This window comes from Oxyura jamaicensis, chromosome 1 (assembly GCF_011077185.1).
Source record: "Oxyura jamaicensis isolate SHBP4307 breed ruddy duck chromosome 1, BPBGC_Ojam_1.0, whole genome shotgun sequence".
NCBI classification, from domain to species: Eukaryota; Metazoa; Chordata; class Aves; order Anseriformes; family Anatidae; genus Oxyura; species Oxyura jamaicensis.
In genome coordinates this window covers 190040750-190065189 of record NC_048893.1, presented here as the reverse complement: position 1 = coordinate 190065189, position 24440 = coordinate 190040750, and the positions used below count along the sequence as shown (strand labels likewise).

Below are 24440 nucleotides of genomic sequence, written 5' to 3'. Positions count from 1 at the left end.
TAATATTTCTTTTTAAATGGCAGGGTTGGACCAAGTTTTATGAATTTTCTTTATCTGATCTCCGTGCTGGTTTTGACATTATTGATGGACTCTTTGAGGGTGAGTCACTTATTAAGAAAAGTTTTCTCACCTTTCTAGCCTAAACTTTCAGAATGTCTCTCATTTAGAATTTTTTATAATAGAAAAAAATTCACAGTAATTTTTATAAATTGGCTTTTTCAAGTGATTGTTTTGTTTGGAGTGGTGTTGTTCTGCTTAAAGGCTACTTTGAAAGTATTTAGATTTTGCATTTGAATCTTCACTGGAACATGTGTGGACCGTTTCAAAAATATAAACACACGACACCCAGAACTATTCACTTAACTTTCCAAGTGCAGAGGAATAAGTAGGAAATACAGAAATGCCTAGATGAAGTCATCTGTCTCCATCCCTTCCCAGTATGAGCTCCTCCATCCAATGAATGAGTGTGGATTGAGTGAGTACGAGCTCCTTCGTACTGAAATTCATTGTTTATTGGAACCCAAGTCATTGATCTGTTAAGTAGCTTCGTAATTCTTCATTACAGTTAATGATTAATATTTAATTTTTATATAATTTCAAAAAAGTTAGGAACTAATATTTAGAGACTGTTTATGATCTTTGACTTAAATGGATAATTAGTACTTCTGGAATTGGACCTTCGTTACACAGACTTGAAACGTACAATGTTATAAAGAGTTTGAATCATTAACTATCAATGATAATAATTAATCTAATCATTAGCTATTGCTGAGAAGATATTGTTACCTATGAGGGAAATATATTATTCTTACTTACAACAAAGGAGCACATAATTAAAACTTTAATAGCATCGTCTCTGAAATGAATATATCCAATTTCTTTATTGTGTGCTGTTTATCATTTGTTGTGTTGTACATTATAAGAAAAAACACTGTAAGACTTATGTAATATTTCTAATATGTTTTGAAACATAGCAAATGTGATATCAACGACAAATATTTACAAACTCAGTGAAGCTTCTGCAACTTTTATTATTTGGCAATAGAGATGAAGAACAATTAGAAATGAATTGTTACATGTTTTTGTACTTTTTTTTTCCACTGAATAACTACAATGACAGGAAGAAGTATATATAAGGATGCCAATTGATACAAAACTAATATCAAAATATTTATAGGTTCCAAAGGTTTTCAGTGGGAATTTGTGCACGGTTTGTTTGAAAATGCAATTTATGGAGGCCGTATAGACAACTACTTTGATATGAGGGTTCTTCGGTCCTACTTGGAGCAGCTTTTCAATTCAAGAGTCATTGGCAGTTTAAATGCTAGAGGCAAGAAGATTAGTTTCCCACATTCAATCTCTTTACCAAATTCCTGCAGTATTTTGGTATGTATACATCTTGTGTTATCTTATATATACATTGAAGTAAGTTGTTTTCAAGAACCATTGTATTTGCAAAGAAGGCCAGAGATATAAGGAATATCCCCACTTATCTGAGAGTTCTTTTGAAAAGAACAGTAGTTCTTAAGTTGTCAGAACTATTCTGCCAGTCTGTTCAATCAGACTTTTTTTATGATACCTGATTGGACTATGGTGCAAAGCAGCATAGCTAAGAAGAACTAAATAAAAGAAATTGGATCATCTTAAGACAAAGGACCTCAGTAAATTTATTATATAAATTTATATAACTTTTTATATAACTTGTACAGACTGCTAGACATTCTTACAACTTCTGGATGAAACAGGAAAATATATTAATATATCTCCTTATTTACAAAATATATCAACATTCTGACATAATTTGTTGTCATGCTGTGGAGAATGCATGACATTTTATTTGGAGATAAAAATAAATTCTTGTGCAGTATTCTGGAGGTCAAATTATTTCACTTTGTATGAGTGATAATATCTTCACAGAGATTTAAATAGAATATTTAAATATTTAAATATTTTTATAGGCTATTCAAATTCGAAATGCTGCAATCTTTTTTTCTGTTTTATATTGTCATTAATCTTTCTCTTAATTGGTTTTTAATTGCTTAAATTCTTGTTGCTCTTTTAGAAAAAGAAACACTTTTTAAAAAACTACCTCTTTAATAAGTTAAAAAAAATATCCAAGATAACTGTGTGTGGCGTAATGACTACATGGACACCAGGGTTCTTTTAGGATCAGTAACTGCTGCTACTTTATTGGTGACGTAACTTCATTATCTCTGTAAACCTCCATATTGAGGACAGGCTCCCTTCTTATACCATTCGCCCCACAGCAGTCCTTGTCCACTAACTATTCATTGGTCAACAACTTTGCCCAGCAACCAGCAAACCCCCAGCAACTTCCATGCCTTAACAGCTGGAGAACAAGCAACCCGAGACGGCAAGGAGTCTCCTGAAACACCCCTGCTTGTTCCCTCTAAACTCTTTACATTCCTGATGGCCTCATCATTAAGAGTCTGATGTTATCACCAACCATGGGGCTTGTTGACCACTATGACCACACTCCCACACCTGTGTTACATCCATTTTAATCTTTGTGTCAAGCAGCACTTAACAAAATTATCGTTAGCATACACTGTGAATTTCATTAAATGAAAAATAAAACGGTATCCTCAGTTATGTTTATTCTTTTTTTTTTTTTTTTTCAAATGTAGGATTATCGTAATATTATTGAAAGCCTTCCAGAAGATGATAAACCAGATTTTTTTGGCCTGCCTGCTAATATTGCACGTTCATCACAACGTATGATCAGTTCCCAGGTAAAATTGTTTTTCATCTACCTCTGATTTTTTTCTGCCTCTCATGTAAGCTAAAGAATACAATCACCTGTTCATAAACGTGGATTTCCGTAAGAAAGACTAAATGGAGGGATTATGTATTTAAGACATGCAGTTGGAGCTCCCAGGTATGATACAGGACCCAAGGGAATGCATTTTCTTGTACCAGCAGTGGGAAGTCAAGGCCAAAATGGCAGTAATAGCTAGTGTTCAAGCATCTGATTCCCACTACTAGGGTACCATAATTCAGTAGAGCATGGATCTTCTACAGGTCCTATGTTTAATCTGCCTATCCATACCATTTTCTTGGACAACATAAAGAGACTCGAATGGCAGTATGTGTAGCAGCTGGATTGAGCCACTAAGGCCTTTAGTCTTGGGAGGAGTTTGACTAAGAAGTGACTGTACCTCAGTCTGAGTTGAAGATAGCCAATACTTATAGGCAGATCAAATTAACGTTGTCCATCCGTTGCTTATTCAGGTATGCTGTAAATTCCAGTAGTATTCAGCTCCAATATGGAAAACGTTTTGCACTTTGAGACAAAGCTTGATTTTTTTATTCTATAATTTTTATTTTCATTGCTTTTCTGCTGAAAAAAATCTGGATGAGAGCACACAATTACTGCATAAGTGCAGTTAAACAGTACAAATCTTTAGTGATTAGAGTATTTTTATTTGACTGGTAAATTAATTATGTCAGGTAACACTGAAAAATGATTGAATTGTGAATCTTACTGTCAGAGCTGTGAAGTGACCTGGTCTCTATATCAAGACTCACTTTAATTTCCTGCATAGCCCTAGCATGTTGCATTTTATAGGGAAATGTTATAGGGAAATAAAAAAGATTAAATTAATTGGAAGTACAATGCTATTATTTAAAGATTTAAAGTTACTTTGTTATATATAAAAAAAAATGTTTGCTCACATTTGCTTAAAATTGGTATGAGACCTTTGAACTGTAAAATACGTAAATAGATCTTGCCTTTGAGTATTGCATTTCGTGAATACCAAATATATCTCTGGTAAATTTGTTTAAATGTGTTCATGGAAAGCTGTGTTTTCAAATGATTTGTTTTACTATTAGGACATGGTACTATAAAGCTGCACAAAGATATATATCAGTACAATCTGAGTGCATAGGATAATACATTGAGCTCAAGGACTCCTACGCTGTTAACAAAGCCAAAACTTGCACAGAGTCTCAATGTACCTCTGTGCTTTGTCTTTATCTGATAGAAAAGGCTATGACTTCAAAATACTATATTGTGTAATACCCATTTCAAATATCTGTGTTCTTTCAAACCGTATTTAACATTTGTTCAGTTAGAAAAATGCATTCATACCAGATGGAAAACAGACCACAAAAAACAGTGGTTTTTAGTGATTTGAAAACACGTGAAAATATTTTCTTTATATCTTGGATTATTCTATACCTATGCTAGCATTGTTTCGATCCTGAGAGGCTTATTCAATATCACTTCCATAATAACAAAACGTTTGAGTTTTTCTCTTGATACCTTTGCATCCTAAGCCTTTAGATGCAATTTCAGAGTGCCTATGCTATGTAGTGGAAGCACTGAATTTATGGAATTTAAAACATTTGCCTCTCTTAAAAAAAAAAAAAAAAAATGTACTGGTTATTCAACTGCTTATTAAATTAAGAACATTTTTTTTTTTACCCCTTCCTTCTAAACACACTGAATCCAAGAACTGCTGCTATTGACAAGCCCTTGACAAGAGTGAGTTGAAAGGTTCTTTTATACACAAAACCAGTTACAGTATCTATTTTTTTGCTGCATCACTACAAAGTGGACAAATATTAAATATTTACTTAGAGCATCAAGAAAGTTTCTTGATGTAGCTGCTCTCCTAGATTCTAATGCACTGTCTTGAAAATGAGGTAGTTGGTAATCTTCACTACAGGAGACAATGTGGTAGCAAAAATGCTGTCAAATTTAAAAACTGACTAACTGTTCTAAATATTTCTTCTTTTGTATTTAACAGTGAATAGATTTTGTTTTAAAAGCTTCTTAAAAACATTTACATAAACATCAACTGTGAATACTGTGAGATATGCTATAGACTGATTTTTTTTTTTATACATTGCAACTATGCTTACATAATTTATTAAAATTCTCAGTTGTTAAAAATGCTAGTATTTGAAAATAAATCCTTAGTAAACCTCCACAAAATCAGAATAGATTCAGAGTTACTGTGTGAAGGGAAATAGAAGGCAAACTTCTCCCTTACATCCAAATTTGCACTCACTGAACTGTTCTGTTGTAGCATGGATTATAATTTATATAATCTGGATTGTAATCTTGAAAATTGAGACTGTTGATGTAGTTAAGTGATGTAGATAAAATGAGAGATTTTCTCATCTTTCCAATAATAGTTTGATGTATTTCTTTAAGCCTTATGCAATTTAATAACAAATCTGGGAGATATTTTTTATAAACTGACTTTCTATAAAACTATCATTGTACCCCCATTCCATTTCTGGCAGTTTGATAGTCCTAGGTCCATAGGTGATGCCATGGCACACAATCTAAAATTGGATGATTGCCTTTTAAAAGCTAGTTGGTTGGTGGTTGGTTTTTGGTCAGCAAGCCAAAGCAGAGAAAAGCTGAATGAATACAGAAGTGAGAAACAAACTGGCATCAGCTCAAACAGTCGCCATGTCACTAACACCAGAAAGACTGAATTTAATACCTTCTGTGTCCAGTGCTTCACAGAATCTGTGCTAAATATGTGGTGTATTCTCTTATAATTTATATCTACTATCCCGTATGGGTTCTCATCTACAAGACATTATCATATCTCAGTCTGTATTTTTACTAACATCTTCTTCCTTATGTGGAGATGCATGGAGTTGTACTGTCTATGCCACTGAGCTGGGGATTGTAGAAAGTAGTTTTCTTTAAACATATATACTTTGAAGTCATTTGTTTAAACCAACTGACAGCAATTGTGACTTTCCTCATCTGAGTGATTACTTTAAACTTCTACTTTACTTTAAACCTCTGAGACTATTCAGATACACACTGATTTTAAGTCAATTGCATTTAGCAGTCTTGTATTGTTTCAAAATCTTTCAAAATAAATATTAAAATACATAACACTGATATATGTTACTATCTGTGAAGTTGTACTAATGCAATTCTTTGATAAGAAATCTAATTTCTTTTTATCATTTTTTCACTACACAAGACAGAACTTAGATAACAGAAATGTACATTTGTCCATAGACTTTCTATGAATATTATTTATTTTTCGTGCATATGAATGATAGCTTGTATTGCTACAGCATCCCATTTTTCTGCTGTAGCAAAAATTTGCTGCAGCACATTGCAGCATTTTGCAGTTATGCAGATATCTCTTCCGTATACTTCTACTGCACTGCTAGTGTTTGGCTAAGCCTAAACCATAGCACTAAAAAGAAATGGACTTTTTTCAGCAATATAAAACAATTATTAACACAATTATTGAATATATTCATAGCTTTTGTTTCTTTTTTTTCCAACAAGAAACTTCAATTCTAACTTAAGACCAGAATAACACTAGCTGTCTTATTTTAATATTGCTCATTACTAATTGAATTGTTAGAAATTATGTCTTACAATGTTCTGTGGTGCAATTCGGAGCATATTAATGCTGCATGTCTCCTGGTAGGAGCCATTTTCTTTTTAGAAAATATTTGACTTAAGTATATATATGATCTTTTCAGCAACATGACTTAAAATGTTTTTCTAGATTTTGTGCTTAATTGCTTTCTGTAGGTAGAGCTAGGTTAATTTATAGTGGCTGGATTTCTAGAGTTCACTGTGTCTCTTTGGTTCTGCCTTGCATACTGTTACAAGACACAGCATCCCATAGGTTAGATATAACTGCGAGTAATCTCCCGTCTCTTGCGATGTTTTCCCTGCAGAACAATGCAGTCAAAATAGAAAACAGCTCAACTGACAATGCAGCTACAAGAGTCATTGTAGCTCATCCTGTCTGTTTGTTCCAGGCAGAGACTTCATGCACAGCTGCAACTCCAGTTCCTTCATGCTCACCAAGAGTAGTTACCACTAGGTTACTGTCACGCTCCTTTCTTGTGTTCTGATAAACACTGTATTTTTGCCTGTGTATTGGCCTGTATTCAGATGGTTTAATCTCCCAGTCTAACCTATAACTAATGATTACAGCAGTCCATTAAACTATGTGAAGGTTTGCTTAGTTTCCTGTGGATGAGAAGGGCCTATAATTAGGATCTTTCTTTAGTCACCTTCTTACGTAGCTGACTCTTGACTCCATTGTAGTCTCTTATTTTGGGACTACATTTCTCCTTTTTATAACTGGCATAACTGGCCAACTACTGTGAATTATCGCCACTAAACACCGTTGGCAGATGAAATGAAAATGCAGAGACATTGTTCTGTCTCCTTCCCTTCTTTGCCCAGCAGACTTTACTCATTACAGGCACTCTTAGGAAAAAGTCTTCTGTTAGTGTTGTGTGAGTCCATCAAATCCAGTCAAATGCTAGCTATATATGGTCAGCTGAATGGTTAATTGAAATACTCTTCAATAATATAGTAAATCATTTTGTCCAAAAGGCATGTTCAGTAGCCAGCAGGTTATCCAAAACTCCTCAGATATGACTGCCAATAATAATCAACACAGCTAGCATTTAGTTTACTATTATTTTTTTCATAGAATACTGTATATAATAATTATAATAATATCTCTGTATCAGGAGTTCACCATTCTTTTATGTGTGTAGATTCATAATGCTTCACAGAAAGAAGTTAGGCTTTGTCATAGAACCATAGAATGCTTTGGATATGAAGGGACCTTACAGATAACCTAGTTCCAGCCCCCTGTCATGGGCAAGGATACCTCCCACCAGACAGACCAGGTTGCTCAAAGCCCCAGTCCAACCTGACCTTGAACACTTCCAGGGATGGGGCATCCACAGCTTCTCTGGGCAATCTGTGCCAGTGCCTCACCACACTCATAGTGAAGAATTTCTTCCTAGTATCTTATCTAAACCTACCCTCTTTTACTTTAAAGCTGCTACCCCTTGTCCTGTCACAACAAACCCTGATAAAGAGTCCCTCCCTTTAAGCCTCCCTTTAAGTACTGGAAGACTGCTATAAGGTCTCCTCAGAGCCTTCTTTAGGTTAAATAACTCCAACTCTCTCAGACTTTCTTCATAGGAGAAGGTGCTCCAGCCCTCTGATTGTCCTTGTGGCCCTCCTCTGGACTCTTGCCAACAGGACCATGCTGTTCATATGTTGGGGGCCCCAGAGCTGGACGCAGTACTCTAGGTGATGTCTCATGGTGGTGGAGTAGAGGGGGAGAATCCCCTCCCTCAGCCTGCTGGCCACGCTTCTTTTGATGCAGCCCAAGACATGGTTGGCTTTCTGGGCTGCAGCTGCAGCCGATTGGGTCATCCACCAATATTTCATATCCACCATATCTCATGAGATAGGTCTCAATGAGGTTGAAGAACATACTTTCGTGGACAAATTTTCTTACACATATCATACAAGGAAAAAAGAATAAATACAGTCTCTCCATGTACTAGTACAGCATCTTGAATCTTCTGTGTTTGCCATCTCAGAAATGGCAAGTGAAGGACAGGTCAGTGGCTTTGCAGTTCAATTTTTAGGATCATTGTTGAGTGCGGGTGGGAGGGCTGTACATGCATAATTGACTTCTTAAAGTTCTTTAAAGTGCTTAAGGTCTTTATAAAATTAAACAATCTTTTGAGCTTCAAATTGTTGAAGAGTTCAGAGACTAGTTTCTTGCCAACCTTGCAATGAAATACTATAAAATTATTTAATTTAATATTTTATATACCAATTAAAAATGTTGAGCTGTGAATATTTAAAACTTCAAATAATTGGGTTCTGATTTACTTAAACTGACATTGCTGGAAGTCTTTCACCTGCTATTTTTTGTCTTTCTTCATTTTATGGGCTTTGAACCTAGCCAATGATTTTGTGATAGCTACTTGCTTCAACGACCAGTTTCAGAAAAATATTGTACTCTTACATAGCGTCCAAATCTGACGAGTATTTTCTGTGGTAAGGTAGAGAATATAAAATAATCTAATTTCCCCAGATGCATTTCTCTCAAGCCCAGCTGTGTATTTGTCTTACCTGTTTTGTTTCAGAGTGAGTGATGGGAATCACTTTCACTGCTCCCAGTTAACTACTCCATTATATTTATTATTTGAAAGTGTTTGCAGAAGGATGGTTCCTTGAGATACTTCTTTTTCTTCTAATCAGAGATACTTATCTCAGCTCCTTTGGTAATTATTGATTCCGCCGTAAAGTCCCATCTAAATAACCTCAGAATGTCTTCATGAATCCATTTGTTATTCATGAAGACACCATTAAAAAGAGTTGAACAATTCCTGTAATTTTAATGTGCTTTTGTGTATTCTTAACAAAAGAGACAAATTTACATTTGATGTATCTAAAGGAATTCCTCTCCCATCATGTTATACTCTGAGTGCTTTCTTCTGGCTTTCTACACATCCACTTCTCTTTGGACTTTGGTTGTTGCTGCCTGACAAACCTAGTTAATTATTAGGTTAAGCAAGCCTGCTGGAAACATCCCAGCTGTGCGACCAGGTATTGTGACCCATGGGATGCTGCATCCGCTCCTAATACGAATATCCCTATGGCCAGTTTGGGTCAGTTGTCTTGGTTCTGTCTTCATCTAGCTTCTTGTGCACCACCAGATACCTCGCTGGCAGGGCAGCACAAGAAAAAGAAGTCCTCTGTGTGAGCATTACTCTGCACCAACTAAAACATTGGTGTGTTGTAAGCATTATTTTTGTCCTAAATCCAAAACACAGCACCATACCAGCAACTAGGAGGAAAAATAAACTTCTATCCCAGCTCAGGCCAGGACAAACTACAAAACCAAGTGACTGGTTCACTCAACTAATAGTGGCATCCTTAGGCAAGGCCATCATTCACATTGTTGAAAGAGAATGTGCCTCTGAGACTGACCTGATACTTGTCCACTGTCAGGAACTTTTCTAGAGTGAAGATTGAGATTGACACATTTTTTCTAAAACTTTATTTCAAAATGTAAATGGCACTTTAATTTAAAATTAACGCATGAGAAACAGGGAAAGCCATATATGCCAATATCAAATGGCATGAAAGGTTGGAGTCTGGGATAGAAAGTTTTTTAGATCATGTAATCATAGAAATTTGGTTAGAAGGGACCTCTGGAGTTTATGTAGTCCAACCTCCTCTCAGTGGAATTGTTGCCAACACTGGCCATGGCTTTGTCTAGCCACATCTCAGAGGACCTCCAAGGAAGGAGCTTCCATGACCATTCTGGGCAGCCTGTGCCAGTGCTACACTTCACAGATTGTGAACACTTCGTGTTCTGTTTGAACCTCCCAAGCCACAGCTTATAGCCATTATCCTTTTTTATATAGTCTGAAACTAGTAAGAAGAGGTTTTATCTACAGGCTTTGCAGTTTCCCTGCAAATAGTTTTAGGCAACTATCATGTTATAAATTAGCATCCTCTTTGCCAGAATAAACAGGCCCCTCAGATTCTCCAAGTTCACAAGCAGTAAGATCTTGACTATTTTGGTAGTTCTGCTATAGGCTATTTCCAGATTTTTAACATACTTCTTTAATGAGGGATCTCAAACTGAACAATGGTTTTCTCATGTTGCCTGTATGAGAAGAAAAGGACAATATCCTCCCTTGATCAGCTGGTTACACACTTCCTAGTAAAACCCACTGTGCAGTTTGCGTTGCTTGTATGCAGAGAATACCCTCTGCCTTGTATCTGCACAACTACCAAGTCTTTTCCAGGAGGGTTCCTGCTTTGCCAATCACTTCACAGACTGTATTGATGGATGGCATTGTTCCACTCTAGGTACAAAATTCTACCTGTTGAACTGGACAAGATTTTTGCTTGTCCAGCCTTCCATTTTTTGAAGGATGGCATCCAAAGATCCATTATTTGAAAGCCCTGCATTTATTGTATTATGCACTCCTGCTAATTTAGTGTAATCCACTGACTTGTTGAACATGCACTGTATGCCATCATCCAGGTTGTTCATGGAGAAATTGAACAATGTGGTCTCAAGTATCAGCCTGCACATCTCCTTCTCGCTAGCTGCAAGCTAGATGCCAACCCTTGATTCCAGCATTCCAGCCAGTTTTCAACCCAGTCCATTCTTTGAGATCATGCTTCAAGCCTGTGCTTCCTCAGCATCCAAATAGGAATGCTGTAGGAGAGGATGTCAGCAGCTTTATTAGTGTTATCCCTCAGTCTTCCCTCATTCATGTAGTCAGTCACTTCCATTACAAAAGGCATTTCAGTTGATCAAGCATTCTATGCTCTTGGTAAAGTCATGTTTGACTGTTCCTTATTCTCTTCTTTTTCCCCCTGGTGTTTGGAAGTAGACTCGACATTGATGTGCTCCTTGATCTCTCAAGGGACAGAGAGGAGGCGAAATAAGCTTTGTTCCATGAATCTTCCTTCCAATTTCTTGAGTTGGACATGTTATCTCTCTTACCACGAGTAAGGATTTTCCCTGATTACCATGATTTTTCATGTGCAGCCTTTCCATCACTTTGACCAGCAGCCATAGATGAATCTCATCTAGATTCCATCAGTTTGAATACATTCATGATTCCCAAGTATTGTTTCTCTTCCAGTACTTGCTACCCATTTCTTTCCATGCAAGGAGGCCATTGAATACTTCAGGCTTTTATGTACTTTCCCTCACTTATGGTCTCTTCCATTCAAGAAAAGCCCAATGTTTTCCTTGAATTTTTGCATATGTCTTGAAACACACCTTACCGTTAAAGTTACTTGCTAGTCACAGACACGTTTTGTTTTTTCTTATTTCATCCTAAAGTGCTGTAGCAGTACTTTTATCTTCCCGCTTTGTCTGTCCTTGATTTTTGTTCTTGTCTATTCCCTTTTTAGAATTTTATTCCAGTGAGATGCTCCCAAGAATCATTTAAGACTTGTGAAAATCCAGGTCTTTCTGCACATTGAGATGGTTTGTTCTGAGGCTTGCTCAGAAAACCCTGCATTTTCTTTCTTTTTAATCAGCTGAAAGTCATGTGTTGTCCAGTAGGCTGTCTCTGATTTTACTTTTCCCTTATGTTTACTTCCCAGGTGATCTTGCTAGCAGTTTCTTGAATAGACTGGTGTCAGCTTTCTTAAAGTCCAAAATCTTAACTCTGCAGTTTACCTTATGCCCATCATTAACATATATAAAAAAGTAAATAATTGGTGTCTGTATTTGCAAAGTTGTCTGTTAACTAGAGCTTTAGAAATTTCCTTTAATGTTGTCATAATGAATATAGTACAATAAGCAGCTTTTTCACTTTTGAAATGTAAAGATACACATTTACAAATGATAGTAATAAAAGGGCTTCTCTGAATGAAAGGTAACTCTTAATTCAAGTTAAAATCGAATACGTTGGCCGGTCTCCTCTGAATTTTATTCGAGCTTTTAAGATATGATTCCCATAAAAGAATTGTTGATGTGGTTCTTTGACATAATATAAAGCTTGTGTTTTATTTCCCATACTCAGTAAAAATCTCATCTTGCCAATCACTGCCATAAATATCAATTTAGATTTGTACTGTAGTAGAACGCACATTGTTATAGAGAGTATTTAAAAGTGCGTAGAAACGACCTATTCTGTATTTCACACTTATTTTCATACATTCATACCATGACATTTCATACTTAGCATGAGTGGCAGCTGAATCACTTGAAAACTTAAGAGCTTGTTCTAGAAGAAACTCAACATACCAAAATAGCATTCACATATTACATCAGAATGACTTAAGTAAATTACGGTATCTGAACAAAGTCAAGTTCACAAATTCTGGCGAAAAAGCGTCTTGCCTAACTGTGTACTCCAGAGCAGTTATACAATCATAGAGACCTCACACTGAATGCATTGTAGAAGAGATTGCTTAAAAAGAAACAATTTAACAAGATCCATTAGAAGTCTCTAGGAGTAGTCTGGTGGTTTACCAGCGGTAGGTAGCTCAGCACCACTCTTTCACTCCCTCTTCTTGAAAGGACAAGGGGAAAAAATATGACCAAAAGAAGTTGTAGACTGAAATAAGGACAGGGACATCTTCACAGATTCATAGAATCATTCAGGTTCAAAAAGATCTCTAAGATCATCTAGTCCAACCTTTACCCTAGTGCTGACAAGTCCAGGGACTCCAGGCTCCGTCCCACGGAGTCCATCCCCCAGGAGCAAACTGCTCCAGCACGGGTCCCCCACAGGCGGCAGCTCCCCCCAGACCCCTGCTCCTGCGTGGGCTCCTCTCCACGGGCTGCAGCTCCGGCCCCGGGCCTGCTCCTGCAGGGCTCTCCATGGGCCGCAGCCTCCTCCAGGCCACATCCACCTGCTCCCCCGGGGGCTCCTCCACGGGCTGCAGCGTGGAGATCTGCTCCATGGGGGACCCATGGGCTGCAGGGGGACAGCCTGCTCCACCAGGGGCCTCTCCACGGGCCGCAGGGGAACTTGTGCTGTGTGCCTGGAGCACCTCCTGCCCTCCTGCTGCACTGCCCTTGGGGGCTGCAGGGCTGCTTCTCTCTCAGCTCTCACCCCTCTCTCCCAGCTGCTGTAGCACAGCAGATTTTCCCTTCCTTCAATCTGCTCTCCCAGAGGCCCAACCAGCATCGCCCATGGCTCAGCACTGGCCAGCAGTGGGTCCCATTTGGAGCCGTCTGGAGCAGGCTCTGATCTGACCTGGGGCAGCTGCTGGGCATTGCTCACAGAGGCCGCCCCTTGCCAAAATCTTGCCATGTAAACCCAAAACAAATAGCAACTCAGGATAACTGCAAAATATAATACTCATTTAAAATAATTACTGTTGCTATTCAGCCTGTGCTTGAAAATTAGAATTTTTGTTGAAAAACTGTATAACCTTTTGTTAGAGCTATTTTTTATTTTACAGAGAATACTTGTGGTGTTAAAATGAATGGTAAACTAATAATGGAAAACAGTGCAAAAGCAATCAAGTAAGACAAGCAAGTATGAACCAGGGTCAGGAAACATGAAGTGTATCTTGTCTCATTAAGTGTAATTGCAATAATCTCACTGACTTCAGGAAAACAGCATTTTATCCTTTAGTTCTTTTTTTTTTTTTTTCAACTTTGTTTCTGACCTGCTCTCATTTTCAGCAAGTCACTGGCTGATCCTATACCTTGTCCTACCATTCCTTATAAACCTTGTGGCTTATATTATAACTTGTTGCTATCTTCCTAAAATTGCAGTCAATTTCATGATGGTAGCACAGATTCAGTGCTGGTATTTACCTTACAAATGATAGCAACAGAGACAACATGGTTAGTGGAGGGCATACGAGGCCACCTGGAACTCTGAGACTTCTAGGTCATGCTTGAGGTTATACACCTGGTTAAGGTGAATACATCCACCCAGTACTAAGTTATACATACAACTGCAGTGTTTTTACTATACAGAGTAGCGGGGCTGTGGGTTGTGGTTATTTTTCAAGATGCAATTGTAATATAACGATAGCTGTAGCTTCTTGTCTGTTCATCAGCAGACTACGTTTTCCTTTTCAAACTCTGGATCTTTAGAGGGTTTGAGAGCATTAGTACTTAACTTTTTATCTACTACACCCCCATAATTCTAATCATGGTACATAAAGTAATATGGGTGTAATTACTGCAGAGCATGTAATTGAAATTATTCTGAACTTATTATGTTATTGCTATTGATGTCAGGATGAACATAAAGCTGTTTTCTTAAAATAATTTTGTGTTATATAATTTTTGTATCAACTGTGCAGAGCATATAATTATTGACATTTATTAAAGGCATCCCACATCACAAATATATGACTAATAGGCTCTAGCAGAAATTGATGAGTAATTCCAAACTGTATTTATTATTACCCTGTAATTGAGCAATATGAGTACTTAACTAGAATTTTTAAAATAGGGGGAGTATTTTATATATACAAGTGGTACTGCATAAAAGACGTGCTGTGCCTGATAATGGAATGGAACCCACAGTGCTGTGCTCGAGTGCAGAACTCAGCCCTTTGTCATTGCAATGTATCACTGCATTACTTTAATTCCCACAGAATTGGCACTGTGTATATGAGAATATATTTGTGCTATGTATATACATTTTTTTTTTTTTTTTTTTTTTTTTTTTTTTCTAAGAACAGGCTGCAGTTTTCCAGATTTCTTAATTTTTTCAGGGTATAGAATGAGCTAAGGTCATCCACCTCTTCTAGCCTTCCTTTTAGTTATTTATATTCTCCAGGTGATAACGTATCTTGGGGACCTCTACAACTTCAAACCCCAGTCAGATTACAAGGAACAATATGGAAGCATATAGTTTTGTCAGAAGGCATACCAAACTGGAGTCTGCTCCTGCCTTGATACACTATGGTCCATGAAGAAATAGTCACATTGTCCTGAGTTATTACTTTGCCAGTATTTATCAAGGTGACTGTTATAACTTCCTATTTTAATTTGAGCTGTGAAGTCTTATAAAAGTCTAAATATGTTATTGAACAGATCTTACTCAGGTTTGAACAGGTTTTATTCAGAGAATTTAAATGTGGAAGTGGTTTCTTTGCTAAGACTACATCATTTTAAAACTGGTAGATGGCAGTAGAGTATCTATTTTCTATAGATTTACAGAGAGTTTGTTAGCTTTTTGTTCAAGAATAAAACTGTTTTTATCTGTTCCATAGTCTCGGAAAAAATAAAATAAAAAAAAAAAAAACAAAAAACAGAACAAGTAGATATCTGACTGGCAAATCCTTTCTGCTTTGTATTCCTAGAGCTGATAACGTATTAAGTTCAGAAATGATATTTTAGAATTTATTTTTTTCTAATTTATTGACATGGAATTTCACACTGCCTGCCCATGGCAGGGGGGTTGGAACTAGATGATCTTCAAGGTCCCTTCTGACCTGAGCCATTCTATAATTCCATTCTAATATGTTTTAGGCTTTAATTCATTTGTCTTTTGCAAATTATAAAACCACATGTAAAATTTGACTTTGTTGTATATTTTTGGGGGGTGAATTGCTTATGAAATAAATACAAGAGTTAGATATAAGCCTGCTTTTTATTATTTATTGAATTTGTGGTAGCAGGTTTTGCAGTAGCTGTTAATTACTGAAGCCAAGACTTTTTCTTCATGTTGTGCATGAGTAAAGAACAGAAACAGATTTTGTGTTGTTGGAATTCTGTTTTCATGGAATTCTATTTTTTTCAAGCTTCAAAGAAGGAATTGTTAAAATCTTGACATCACCTCATTTTTATTTTTAAATCACATTTTTATTACTTGTTTTCAACTCTGACGTGACTTTCTAGTCATTTCATATGAAGCTATATGGGGTTCATTCATTATCTTTATTGTTTTCCATTTTGTTCATTCTCTCTCTTAATTTCTCTACATGTGTTTTCTTTTACTATAATGCAGTGGTCAATATTAGAACAGCCTATATCCAGAGAAACCCATAAAGTGTGAAATAGATGTAAAATCTGAGTTGGTCAATTAGTTTTAATAACTGGGTCAATAAATATTGACATTTTAATCTTGACTACCCCACTTTTACTAATATGTGCAATTTACATTTTCCTATGCTGACAATGCAAGAAAGAATACAGTGTATGAATTTTCCACTAAGGACAAAAGTATTAAGTAATAGTTTCTGTGTACTGTCCATAGTTATTAGATGCTCTGTTCACAAATAAATTACTCTATTGAATTTTTAAATATAAATAGTTTTATGATTACTTTACCTTACTTAAAACAGGCAGTTTCTGCAAAGATTCATTTTTCTGAATAATCTCACCTCTCTTTAAGCAGACCATTATTTGTGATTGCTTTTATTTTATTTTTTTAATTGTACTTACTTATTTCTATCCATCTCATATTTTCAGTCATGGTATTGCTCTCCTGCTTTATGGTAGATTTCTCCCCCCCTTAATTATTTATTCAAACCATTTAGATTGTATTTGGACTGCACTAGAACAACATGCAAGAGCTTTGAATGCATAATATATTAAAAGAATATGTTGAGATAACAAAGGTAAGCATTGAAAGGTATTGTAAAAGTATTGTGATTTTGAGTACCCTGTTTTCTACAAATATGATAAGATTTTCAGATTGCTTAGTATTGTAAGTACACGTGTAACTGCTTGGTACCTTTCCAAAATAGAGTGCAAAGGATGTGAATCAACAGACCTAGATGTCTATATCTGGGTCTGGTCACTTTGTGGTCATAGAAGTATCATTTTTAAGGTATGATTAATCTTTTTGTGGAGTAGGTATCTGAAGCTGATTATAAAGTGAGCTGAGATAACTGCCTCACTTACTATAATACAGTTAGAGGAGCTGAGTTCTGCTTGAGGTTTGAAGCTAGGTTTCCAGGAAATAAAATCCTTCATTCTAATTTCTACAACATAATCCCATCTACCTGAGGTACTTACGTAAGGAACTTAGTCTTCCTCTGTATGCACTAGGAAGGACTTTTGAAGGACAGTTTAGCCCACTTAAGATCTGTCTGTTCATTATGTAGGGGAGACAAAGGTGGTAATCTTTGTAATTTAGATGCTTTTAGTAAGTTCCTAAAGGTAGGTGGGGTGAATTTGAATTTGCACTTGTCTGCTCTAAGTTCAGTTTAAATGTTTATGCATAGTGACCTCTCACAACCCAAAAGTAATTTATTATCTCTAAATACACATTAATACTCACATTCCCTTTTTCAGCTCAGTCAAGGCCTCACACTAGGTACTTATCCAGCCTGTGCACTCATTTCTCTCCTGCCATATCATAGACCCATTTTTGTCTTTCATATGACTCCCACATGAAAGACAAAACTTGTTTTGCCTGGAGATGGAAACAGTTCCTTATGGAGATACTGCAAACATACCATGTAACCTGGAAGGCTTTTGTGATATACCTTGTAATACTAATACAGAAATAGGTTTCACTCCTAGTTTTTGTCAGTTCATTCCCAATCTTAGCACATTGTTTGTACCAATCCGAGTATTTGACCCTCTTGTTTGTACGGGACCTAAATTGAAAAGAGAAAGATCCAGTTTGGATATTAGGGGAAACTTTTTCATCGTTAGAACAGTAAAGCAGTGGAACAGGTCTTCTGGAGAGATTGTGCAGTCTCTGTACTGGGAATTTTTCAAAATCAGACTGGATAAAGTGATGAGCATTCTGGTTCAATCCCAGAACTCACCCTGCTTCAAGCAGGAGGTTAGACTACAGACCTTTTGAGGTCCTTTCCAAACTGATTTATTCTCTGACACTATAAAAACTCAATTTCTCTTTTCATTTGCATAACATTCAGAAAGAGACTGATATGAAAGCACTGAGGAAACCTTTTCTCAGGCTTCAGCTGACTTGAAGTAGCACAGGCTGGTCAGCAGTGTAAGAAACTTCGCTGTCTTTTTTTGAAAATAAAATCTACATGCTATTGCAGTTCTAAAATCCAATTTGTCAACATACTTATCCAGTAATATATGTTATTATTTTAAAATCTCTAATTCTTTGCATAATGTGGTTTCATGGATGAAAAAAAAATGGCACACTAAACAATGTCCATCATATTTAGTCCCTTAGCAAAAGCTCGGAGTGTTGGAGCATTTCGAAGATGAGGTCAAAGTAGTTTGACATCCATAAAACATGTTTTTCTTTACCTCTTGAAGGTGAATGACTGTTCTAAGCTACATTTTTCAGAAAGTATTCAGGCAGTAAGAGCCACCTGTACACAAAGTTGCAGCCCAGCCCATTATTTTTTTATTAATATTACAGTCAACTGAAAACAGTAAGCTATCATGGCAACTTTAATAGTAAGTAATACTACCATCATACCTGTTACAATTGAGAAAAGAAATGGGAAGGAATGGAAAAAGTTTATTTAGAGTTTTACAGCTTAGATAAAGCACTTTTTTTCAAGCTTACTATTGTAAAAATTGGTTTTTATATTTTACAGATAGATTTATATATATTTGTAGTTTATGTATTAATCTTTGGGTTTATGTCTTGTAAGATATTTGACAAAATTATCAATTATAGTAAATGTTACAAAAGTTAGAATAACAGTTCAGTGTACTGTAATCTTATAGTGCTTCATACTCCCTATCAAGGCTAATAAAGAAAAAGCTGCTGTTTGCTTCAGCTAAAGAAAATGAAAATAATTTATTGGCAAAAAACAAAAGCAAACACTTGCATATCTTTCAATGATAGAAAATAAGTCCAAACTTAGCAGAAACAACTTTGCATCAAGTGTTTGATTCTGGCTAACAGTTCTTCAGAAAGATTAATGATTTTTTTGTTATCAAGTTTTATTAGTTAAGCAAAAGAGAATCGAATTAATAAATCTTTCTCTAAAATTTCTTAAAAATAATGTTCTTTGAAAATTAACTAAAATTTTATCTAAAATAGCTAAGATACCATTTTTATATGTTGCTTAAGGCGCATTATCATTGTAGAATTTTTAATGCAGTATTATTTCTGTATAAATATATATGTATGTATATGATCAGTTTATGTGGAGTTATCAGGGGTGCTAACAAGAAAAGGCAGTTGAATCTGATGAGCTGGGCACTTCTCTTCTTCCTGAGAGTTTTGCAATTATTCGTTTAATTGCTTTCTTTCTTTCTTTAAGTGAATAAATATACATTTAAGTAATTTGGGCAAAGTAAAAAAGAGATCCATGGGAGAATTCTCTTGGTGTTTCGATGCCTGATAAGTACTGTGTGTTTAGTAACACATGCTGTTGTTTTATTGACTTTTTAAAAAAATATATTTTTATGTAGATTTTGTGGAAAAGAGGATTTTAATGAATTATACACCTCATTAGTTTGTAAATTATAGTTGAACACAGACAATGAAAGTGATAAGAAAAGTATGGAAGGTTTTTGGACTTAGTATGAGTGAGTCTCAAGTAAGTATTTGAATATGGGTATTGCTTGTGTTTCAAATAAATCATGATTAGTAATTAAGTATGCAGAAAAATGTGGTCCATAGATAAATTAAGAGTATTTGCTGTTTGCATTCGTGTACACTTTTGTTTATCCTTCTTCAAGATTTGCTTTTGTATTCCCATCCCTCAGGTCATTTCACAGCTTCGGATCCTGAGCAGGTCAGTAAGTGCTGGCTGCAAATTTGACAGAGAAATATGGTCAGCTGAACTTTCTCCTGTTCTCAACCTATGGAAGAAACTTAATCAGGTAGGAAAGTAGCTTATTTGAAAAGACAACTATTTTTTCCCCCAGCAACTACATTAAAAGTAAGGTTTAAGAAATTATCTTGAATATTGAAACACAGGGAGTTAAAAGGTGAATGAAATGCATTTGAGATGGGAAGTATAATGTTACATGTATGTATTTAATTATAAAGTCTACATGTGGCCTATCACTTTCTCCTTCATATGGAAGTGAAACCACATGCACAAGACATGACTAGCATCTTGTATGTGTTTACAAAAAGAACAGTAATATATTAGCTTTGAACTTAGTCTTTTCATTTCTCTGATATTCACAAAGCAATGTTTAATGATTTTAAATATTAAAGTATTTATTCTATGATATTGAAATATGTATATTAGCTTTAGATTGATGGTTCATTGTGACCAGAGACATCATGACCTAAAAACTTATCTTTTACATAAAGCATTAGGATGAGAAAAAACATTTCCCTTCCTTAAATAACTGCATACAAAAAGTGACACAAAAAAGTTACACTTTAAAATTCACAATTACATTTTGAAATTGCTCACATCCTTCTTTAGTACATGCTAAGTGTATGATAAATCAACTTTTTGTTAAAATAATCTCTTGCTACTAAATAACTTTGCGATGAGTCTGCTGCTCCTGAAATGGGTTGTTGTTAACCAGGTCTGTTATCCTATGAGGAAAAGGAATATATTTCAATGTGACACTTTCCATTATACCTTAGTAACTACACATTTAAGTCTGCAATCCTTCCTTACAAGAGCTCTGATGAAACAGTTTCGTATATGTATACACAAACAATCAGAAAATTATATATTTTTGATTGTAGTATTTGGCAGATTGATAAATGAGACCAGTTTTAAACTGTACAACGTAAATACTCATTAACAGCACCCATAGCTAACAATTAGTTCCTTGGTGTTACTAGTCATTAGCACTACATATTCAAAGCACTTATACTTTAAAACTCGTGTCATAAATTAGCTGTGACCATACAGTACCAGGAAGCTGAAGCCACATATTTGGTGCTGATTGCTATGGTCCTTGATGATCTTAGTCAACCGCATGGGGGTACTCAAGCCTTAATGTTCCTTGGCAAGGGAAGCTGGACCTGAACCACGTCTTGCCCATTGGCCTCAAATCTGCAATCTCCTTTTGTAGGATTTTTCAGTCTCAGGACAGCTCTTAGTCTTTTTACCCATGTTCCTGGACTACAGACTGCACAGTGCTGTGGTGAGCTATAGGTGGTACCTTACTTTATCACTTAGATGTTTATCTTTCTTGCTTAACTGCATCTTCTTGTCTTAAAGCAAAAGTAGCCTTATCAGATCATAACATTGCCCTTCCCCAGTGACTAGTAGGTAACCATCAGCTAGTTGTTTGTACATCTCAGACCACTCTTCTTAACCTGTGCACAATACTTTCATAGCCTTTACTGTTATCCCACGCTTCAACTTCATGTCATATCAGGAGACCTTGTACTGAATTCCATGTCAAACAGCAAGCTCTCTTAACAGGTTGATACCAAGCCTAGAAGGCCAGTACTGGGGCCTCACAGAGTTAACATAAGGCTTAGTTAGTGTGGCCTGTTCCTAACAACAGTAAGTTTATTTGTGCAGGACCACAGATTACAAAATGTTATACATTGTTTTTCAGTCTTACTATATTCTGTTTGAGTTCAGAAAAAAGCTAAATATTGATTAAATCTTATGCTTAGTGTGCAGTACTTCTATGGATGCAGGAAACCTTTGTTTCAGTCAGCATGGGTGTATGAAAGGCAAGTCCTGCTTGATGAACCTGATCTCCTTCTATGACAAAGTGATACGCTTAGTTGATGAGGGAAAGGCTGTGGATGTGGTCTACCTTGATTTCAGTAAGGCTTTTGACACCGTTTCCCACAACATTCTCCTCAAGAAACTGGCTGCTCATGGCTTGGACTGGCGTATGCTTCGTTGGGTTAGAAACTGGCTGGATAGCCAGGCCTGAAGAGCTGTGGTGAATGGAGTCAAATCCAGTTGGAGGCCGGTCATTAGTGGCATCCCCCAGGGCTCGGTACTGGGACCAGTTCTCTTTAACATCTTCATTGATGATCTGGATGAGGGCATCGAGAGCACCCTCAGTAAGTTTGCAGATGACACCAAGTTAGGTGTATGTGTTGATCTGCTCGAGGGTAGGAGGGCTCTGCAGGAGGATCTGGATAGGCTGGACCAGCGGTCTGAGGCCAACGGTATGAAGTTCAACAAGGCCAAGTGCCGGGCCCTGCACCTGGGGCACAACAACCCCAAACAGAACTACAGGCTGGGAGATGTGTGGTTAGAAAGCTGCCTGGCAGAGAAGGACCTGGGAGTATTGGCTGACAGTCGGCTGAATATGAGCCAGCAGTGTGCTCAGGTGGCCAAGAAGGCCAACAGCATCCTGGCTTGTATAAGAAGCAGTGTGGCCAGCAGGTCCAGGGAAGTGATTGTCCCCCTGTACTCGGCTCTGGTGAGGCCGCACCTCGAGTACTGTGTTCAGTTTTGGGCCCCTCATTAGGGGAGACCTTATTGCACTCTACAGGTACCTTAAAGGAGGCTGTAGTGAGGTGGGGGTTGGTCTATTCTCCCACGTGCCTGGTGACAAGACGAGGGGGAATGGGCTAAAGTTGCGTCAGGGGAGGTTTAGGTTGGATATTAGGAGGAACTTCTGTACCGAAAGGGTTGTTAGGCACTGGAATAGGCTGCCCAGGGAAGTGGCTGAGTCACCATCCCTGGAGGTCTTTAAAAGACGTTTAGATGTAGAGCTTAGTGATACAGTTTAGTGGAGGGCTTGCTGGTGTTAGGTCCGAGGTTGGACTCGGTGATCTTGGAGGTCTCTTCCAACCTAGACTATTCTGTGATTCTGTGATTCTGTGAAAACTGCTCTGTTCACTAAAGATTAGCTTCAGCCTTACTGATTTATATAGTCTGGATGATCTCTTATCACTGACCATCCTGCTATTCTTCAGTTTCCCCATGTGAGTTACCATGTAGCTTGTCTAGTTCAGAGAACTGAGCAGCTAGTTTCTTTCTGACGTTTGGGTTTATTAATGTTCTGTTCTTGCCACACTGCTCCTGAGAACTTTTAAGAGATGCAAAATGCTTTCTGTGATCTGTGCTGTAATAAGGGTTCAGTTTAGCTACCTAAAAATGAGGCTTCCAGTACTATTTCAGAAACAATCAAATATTCATGCCCTGGCAGGTGTAACACAGAAGTTACAGGAGATCTGTAATCTGCTGGAGTAGCATCTAGAGGCAGAGTGAGACATCTCAGATGTCACTAGATGCCTGCCTGAATCAAGCCCGTAGTGCCTATCTGTCATTCTGTGTCATTTTAAATACAGGAAGAAATGCCACCATATGCATCTAGAAAGGAATCTGTATTTGATCTACATTTTTTACTGCTCGTAGTATTTTGGGAAAAAAATAAAGAAAATAAAGACTCCTGTATTACCTTGAACTTTTTTCATTTTATAACATCTTTATGCTGTTAGCAGTTTCTCTTTTTTTCTATCATTTGTAGATCTCATTTAGAATAGGATGGCCTCTGACCTGATGTAGGATTTCTGGAGAGAACGTCTGACTAAGTTTCAAAAATATAAATAAATATGTCCTTCATCAGAAGTTGCTTTCATAGGCTGTTTCCTTTAAGCTTTGAAAAGGCTGGACATGTATAAAAATTCCACATATATTCCATACAGGTTTACATTCTAATTCTTTATTCATTGCTCAATGAAGGCATCATGTTTGTTTTCAGAATTTTTAAATAAAGACTTAGAAATCAAAATGAAATAGTTGAACTGCTACTCAAGTTAACGTCCACACATTATTTTTTTTATGCATAAATAACTACAGGATATGAGCTTAAAATGATCTCCCAGTTACAAAGAAGTAAAATCACAAATACCTTTTTATTCTTGAAACCTGTAAATTTATTTTTTTGTATTCTCAATTCTGGAAGCATACCATTTATGTGTAGCTGCAGACTATTATCCTTTTTCTTTTATCTCTTGGATAGAGATAATATTAAGGTAGAAGCAGATGGGATAGATGCTGAAAAGACCTTCTATTCCATTTGCAAAAAGCAAATGTTAGTCTTCTATCTGTCAAATGTAATTATTACCAGCGGTAGTTGGGAATAATGATTAACTATCTGTTTCAAACTGTCTGAAACTCAGAAAGTGTCCAGTATAGATCTGAATTGATTCTAGCTAATGTATTTATAAATTCAAAGCTGTTTTTAAAATCAGCCGCTTTTTATTCCAAAGGGCAAAAGAGCCACAGAAGCTTGTTAAAATTAATATGTAGACAAAGTTTACATTTTAAACATTTTTATTCCAGTGCAGAGGATATAAATCAAGGATTAATTCAAAAAGGATTTTCTTACACATGCCTTGAA

The 24440-nt window shown here is 36.5% G+C and overlaps 1 protein-coding gene across 4 annotated transcripts in view; it reads left to right on the top strand.

The window, feature by feature from the left end:
* Nucleotides 1-24440, top strand: part of DYNC2H1 (dynein cytoplasmic 2 heavy chain 1) — a 169427-nt gene that overhangs the window by 96483 nt on the left and 48504 nt on the right. For all 4 annotated transcript variants that reach the window (XM_035327873.1, XM_035327865.1, XM_035327882.1 and 1 more), the window contains exons 80-83: nucleotides 24-99; nucleotides 1178-1386; nucleotides 2649-2753; nucleotides 19908-20024. In XM_035327873.1, coding sequence (XP_035183764.1) covers nucleotides 24-99; nucleotides 1178-1386; nucleotides 2649-2753; nucleotides 19908-20024 — 507 coding nt within the window. The remainder of the gene's footprint in view (nucleotides 1-23; nucleotides 100-1177; nucleotides 1387-2648; nucleotides 2754-19907; nucleotides 20025-24440) is intronic.